The 5,979-nt window shown below is 47.7% G+C and overlaps 1 protein-coding gene across 1 annotated transcript; it reads right to left on the bottom strand.

The window, feature by feature from the left end:
- Nucleotides 1–294: 294 nt before the first annotated feature.
- Nucleotides 295–5,726, bottom strand: KRT1 (keratin 1). Its single transcript, XM_036299372.1, has 9 exons — nucleotides 5,085–5,726; nucleotides 3,781–3,995; nucleotides 3,401–3,461; nucleotides 2,888–2,983; nucleotides 2,556–2,720; nucleotides 2,296–2,421; nucleotides 1,743–1,963; nucleotides 1,225–1,259; nucleotides 295–1,140 (listed from the first exon to the last, which is right to left on the bottom strand). The coding sequence occupies exons 1-9, from the start codon at nucleotides 5,649–5,651 to the stop codon at nucleotides 776–778; spliced, it is 1,851 nt and encodes a 616-aa protein (XP_036155265.1). The 5' UTR covers nucleotides 5,652–5,726; the 3' UTR covers nucleotides 295–775.
- Between the last annotated feature and the right edge of the window lie 253 nt (nucleotides 5,727–5,979).

Here is a 5,979-nt window from a genome sequence, read left to right as displayed (position 1 = left end):
CAGTGCCAAACCACTCCTTCCCAACCTGCTTGTTCAGTGCCCTTTTTAAGAAAACATTCGTGGATGAACGAAACCTGCTACCCCAGTCTCTGTTTCTCCATGACATGTCTACCCTCTGGAAAAGAGCTTGTCCAGTAAAATGTTAAATGTTTAAAGTCGCATGTTGCCTGACCAGCCTCCCCTCGTGTATCCCAACTTCCCCATATGCCGTGTGGATCTAGGGCCTTCTTTCCCTCCCACAAAGTACCCATCCAGGATAGTCAGTGCCAGGAACAAAGGAGTTGGAGACTCAGAGAATTTCAAATTCACTTTATTGCAGCAACACAAGGAAACGGGCGTTTAAGACCTCTCCACAAAAGTCAATCAACTGGCTGACACCATACATAAAAAAAAACCAAAGCAGCACAGAGCTTGCTGCAAGAGAGAGGATAGAAATGAGCTGTCCAGAGCATGTACATTCATTGCATGACGGAGAAGCCCTGGGTCTAACCAGCCTGCCCACCTCTGGCTGACTTAGGAGGTGCATTGAAATGTAATGTGTGCAGTGGTGACGGCTGAACTGTTTCTGAGATAAAGCACAAAGGGTCATAGCAGGAACTGAGCTTGTCACTGGTTCTAAAACTTCTTTGGGAAGCAGAGCAGAAAGGAAAGAGCTGGGGAGATAGGCTGAACCAAGGTAACCGGTGGTGTTTTTCTTCAGTGAGGCTGGCCTTGGTCTTGCAAGCATATTTGGAAGTGATGGAGAGGGAGAGCTAACAGGATAGAGACAACCGCTTTATCGGGGCCCTAGGGAATAGCTGGTAGAAATAAACTTCACGCTGGAACTGCCGCCTGAGGTCTTCGTGCCCCCAGAGCTGGATCCCCGGCCTCCGGAGCTCCCGCCTCCGCCACCACCGCTGGAACCCCGGCCACCAGAGCTGCCGCCGCCCCCTCCAGAACCGCCTCTGTGTCCCCCGCTACTGCCGCCTCCGCCGTAGCTGCCGCCATAGCTGCCGCCGCCGCTGCCACCTCCAGAACCGTAGCCGCCTCCGTAGCTACCTCCACCACCTCCTCCAGAGCCGTAGCCGCCTCCGGAACCGTAGCTACCGCCTCCTCCTCGGCCACCACCTCCACTGATGCTGGTGTGGCTGGTGCTCACAGCTGCAAGGGGACACTCAGTTACCTTCAATCCCATGGCGCGTTCCCCCCCAGCCAAACTTGCACAGGCCCCTGGGTTATACTTACACACGCTCACGTTCGGGGCGCACTCTCCAGACATCCTGGAGGAGAAAGAAAAGCCAAGTCCTCATTACCCTCCGGCTTCACAAGCGCCTCCCCAGGCCCTCTCAGCTGACCCAAAGCTCCCCACTGGGGCTCCTCTTTGATCTGAAACGAATCCAATCCTCGCTGGCTTCCCACAACTCTCATTTTTCTCACAAACAGGAAGAAATCTCCGTATAAGTTAGACAAGAGCTAATTAGCTAATGCCGGTTACTCTAAAGGCATTGACTTTGGCCGGATGACAGCTGAGCCCGCCCAGATGAAGAATAAATTGCTCCATCTCAAAGCATTTCTTGCCACACCATAGCCCTCAATGTGAACTCTGGCTCCCAAAGTGAAACCAAGTCTTTCCGCATGGTGTGCCTTTCCTGTCCCCATGCCCAGGACAAGCTGCAGTCACATGGCGGCATCTTTCAACAGCAGGTCAACTTGCCAGGGCGGAAGCACAGAAGAAGCCATACTGCCCAGGGTCCCTTTCTCACCTGCTTTCCTCTCCCTCCAAGAGGGCCCTGTAAGTGGCAATCTCCACATCCAGGGCCAGCTTGGTGTTCATCAGCTCCTGGTAGTCACGCAGCAGCCGGGCCATGTCCTCCTTGGCCTGGTGCAGGGCGTCCTCCAGCTCATTCAGCTTGCCCTGGGCGTCCTTGAGGGCATTCTCACCACGCTGCTCAGCATCGCTGATGGACTGCTGCAGCCCAGAGATCTGAGGAAGGAGAATCCAGCACATTACACACTCTCTTAACACCTAACCCCACCTTGTCCTTCTTATCTCAAATGGACTCCCCACCCCCTTGAGGCCAGTACTCTGGATCCAACAGAACCACAAGAACTTAAGTCACTTCATGCATTCCCCTGCCTCTGGCTAGCACATCACCATGTTGCTTTCCTTAAAAGCCCTTAAAGGTGATGCAACAGCCTCTCCTGACCCTGCGTCAAGGCTACTCTGCCCCTTGGCATTCTTCTAAATGCCTAGCCTGAAACCTCTTGGCTGCCTTTTCTCTCACCACCTCTTAAGTAGAAAGAAGAAGCAAGTACCTGCTTCTTTACACTGTTGATTTCAGCTCTAAGTCTCTGGATTAGCCGATTCAGCTCAGAAATCTCCATCTTTGAAGTTTTCAAATTGTCCCCATGTTGGCCAGCAGTGACCTGGAGCTCTTCATACTAAAGATGATGGGCAAAGTCAATTAATGTGACAGAGCATATACCCTGGCTCATGCACACAAATATTAAGAGAAAACACAGGATAACAAAACAAGACCTTTCAAGAAAACTGGCCAGACATCCAGCCCATTCACCTTCGTCTGGTACAGGGCCTCAGCCTCAGCCTTGCTCCTCTGGGCAATCTCCTCATACTGGTTCTTGACCTCAGCAATGATGCTGCCCAAGTCCAGGCTGCGGTTATTGTCCATGGAGAGGATGACATTGGTGTCACTGATATGAGTCTGCATCTGAGACAGCTCCTGCAAGACATAACAATTCAGTGAGTCTTATAGTGTTAAAACAGAGAACAACTTAGACAGAGGGAGCATTCAAGAGATGGAAAATATATCTCTATTCTTCTGGATAGTGGTGGGTTCAGGCTTAAAGTTCTCCACTTGATAAACGTGGTTGAAATTAGAGGGCTTACCATTTGGTAGAGTGCTGTGAAGAAATCAATTTCCTGGCGCAAGTTGTCAACTTTGGCCTGAAGTTCCACCTTGGCCATATAAGCAGCATCTACATCCTAGAGGAGCAATAGGCAGTAAGAAGTCATAGTCTTTCCAGGGCAAATCCCTCTTACTAACTGTGAGGGGATTTTCCAAGCAGAAAAGGTGTTTGGGGTCTGTTCCACACCTTGATATCACAGGTGGATCAGAATCCCTAAATTGCCCCACCCCTGGGAACACAATCACAAAGGAGCTTGCCTGATTTGCTAAGAACTTGCCTCCCCACTTGCTACATGAAGTAGTGAGGGCTCTGGAGAAGCAGGGAACCTGAGTAAGTCCAGGACCATGATAATGTGGAAGGAAAACTCTACTTGAGATAGTCATCAGGCCCACTACCTGCTTCTCCACATCGTGGCTCCTTTCTGCTTAGTAATTAGAGACCCTGTTCTATTGTTTATTTTAGATGTAAGGTCCACCCTACAGAATTTACTGACCTTCTTGATGGTCACAAATTCATTCTCTGCATTTGTCCGTTTGTTGATCTCTTCCTCATACCTGCAAGGAAATCAGAAGTGACTAGGAGATTCAGAGAAGGAGAGAGGCCTGAAGTTTCGCTTTCTAGACTGATACTAGTGCTGCTTCTCACTGCTTTTCTGTTACTAGCCTAGGACATTCTGGCCACCCACTTCTTCTGAGCAATAAAACCATTAAAGAATTTCCAGATTCTAAGAAAATGAAGATTTCAGAAAATGCCAAATTGATTTACCTCTCACCTAAGAAAAGACATTGTTACATTCTCTTTATAGTCTTAGCTTGCCACTTGCTGGAAATATTTAAAGCAAAAGTCAAAAATTGCCCAGCCAGGTTTCCTTACTTGTTCCGGTATTCTTCCACCAGGTCTTGCATGGTCTTCAATTCCGAATCCATTCGAGATTGATCGCTCTTCAGTTGGTCCATTCTCTTTCTAAGACTGTTGATGTATGACTCAAAGTAGGGGGTTAGGTCGTGGGTCCTGGTGGAGGTATTTATCTGCTGCAGCAGCTCCCATTTTGTTTGCAGCACCTGGTTCTGCTGCTCCAGGAACCGCACCTAAGAATACAAAACCTCATTACTCACTGATACAGAAGTGGAGGCCTCTGGCCACTGAGCACCAAGGGCTACCACATAGCAAGGCCCAAACCACACTTAGGAAAGAACTGTGATTCTTATTTTCCTGGCCATGATGAACAGATAAATTGAAAGAAAAAAAAATGATCAAGTTAGCATCATCTTCAAAATAAAACCCAACTCACTGTTAATTCAGTGACGCTTTAATTTCCCTGAGAATGGCAATCATTGTACTATTTCAGTTGGAACTTGAGGAGAGTAGCTACACAAAAACCAAATAGCAAAGCACATGTAAAATTACTGCAACTGCCATTTGAAATAGATACATGACACTTAAGAGAATTGCCTTTCAATTTTTTAAACCAATTACCATAAAAATTAGTTTGCATTCCCTGAAAATACACACAGTTCAAATGTATATTGGAAAAATCCAAAATTGAATTTCAAATCTATTGTGGATAACTTGCCTTGACATTATTATTGATGAATGAGCAAAATGTTTAAAAAAACTGGTTTACATTCTTTTTCAGAGCAGATACTTGGAAACATAAGTACAAAAAAATCTCCACCTTGATATGGTACCAATGTAAAATTCTCAAAGGGCGGACCGCCCCTTCTGGCAGAAAAAGATGCTTGGCACTGACTCCATACCTTCTGCTATAAAAGCCAATGCCTCTGTTTACACTCAACTTCCTTTTTATGGTTTGGAAAACTTTTCCAGGGTTCTCATTTGCACCCTAGAAGGTTGAGTTAGCCCCATTTCTGTTATCTTCATTCAGCATTTGTAAGTCCAAATTCAGCCCAGGAGTTGAATTAAAAAACACTTGAAGGTGATGTCAAATTGACCCACGTTTATGTAGACCCCAGGCCCCTTTGTGCAAGAGAGACTTTAGTCATTAGCATCATTCACAGGCATACTTCTAACACTTTTCATAGAAAACAATTCTACAAAACACCGTTTTAGTCATCTAAACACAGAAAATTGAGGCTCAAACCCAAACACGTCTTGGCTGCGCCACTCTCAAATGGACCAGGAGCAGCTCTTCTGGTGCACAAAGCAGGTAAACTCACCTTGTCAATGAAGGAGGCAAATTGGTTGTTGAGTGACTTGATTTGCTCCCTTTCTTGAGACTTTACTTTTTGGATCTCAGGGTCAATCTCCACATGGAGGGGTTGCAGAAGGCTCTGATTGATGGTGACCTGCTGTATGCCACCAGGGGGGCAGACGGGCCCAAAACCACCCCCAAAACCACCTCCACCAAAACCACCTCCACTGCCAAAACCACCACTGCCGAAACCACCCCCAAATCCACCACTACCAAACCCACCACCCCCAAAGCCACCACTGCCATAGCCACCACTGCCATAGCCACCACCAAAACCACTACGTCCACCTCCTCTAGCCACACTAATGGAGATACTTTTACTGCCACCAAGGTTAACAAGACTTCGACTTCCAAAGCCACCACCAGCGCCTCCTCCACCACATCCTCCACCTGAAAATCTCCCACCACCTCCTCCACTACGGCGCACAGAGCAGCTAGTGCCCCTACGTTGAAAGCTGACTACCCCAGCAGAGCCAGAGCTGAAGCCTCCTCCACTCCGGTACCCAGACCTGGAACTAAAGTGGCGACTCATGTTGACTTAAAGAGAATAGGAGCAAAGTAGAGAAAGGGAAGGAGCTAAAACTCCTCTACTCCAAGCACAGAAACTTCCCCTTATATACAGGGGAGTGATTGGGCTTGGTCCTCGAGTCAGCGGGATGCAGTGCTACTCAAGGGTTTGGCTTGCCTGCAGCCATACAAGATTTTTACGAGCCTCAACAATACAATAAACACTGCACCGCTCACTCCCAGAATGGCTCTCAAAATTGCTGTGCCTGCAAGATTGCTCATGTGGCAATCATTTTATCGGACAAAATCTTTCTTCACATGCTTGCGACTTTGTGAAAAGAGGACCCTACATC

The sequence above is a fragment of the Myotis myotis genome, unplaced genomic scaffold, assembly GCF_014108235.1.
Source record: "Myotis myotis isolate mMyoMyo1 unplaced genomic scaffold, mMyoMyo1.p scaffold_m19_p_3, whole genome shotgun sequence".
Classification (NCBI taxonomy): Eukaryota; Metazoa; Chordata; class Mammalia; order Chiroptera; family Vespertilionidae; genus Myotis; species Myotis myotis.
The sequence above is the reverse complement of the archived record's forward strand: the minus strand, read 5'-3'. Positions and strand labels throughout refer to the sequence as shown.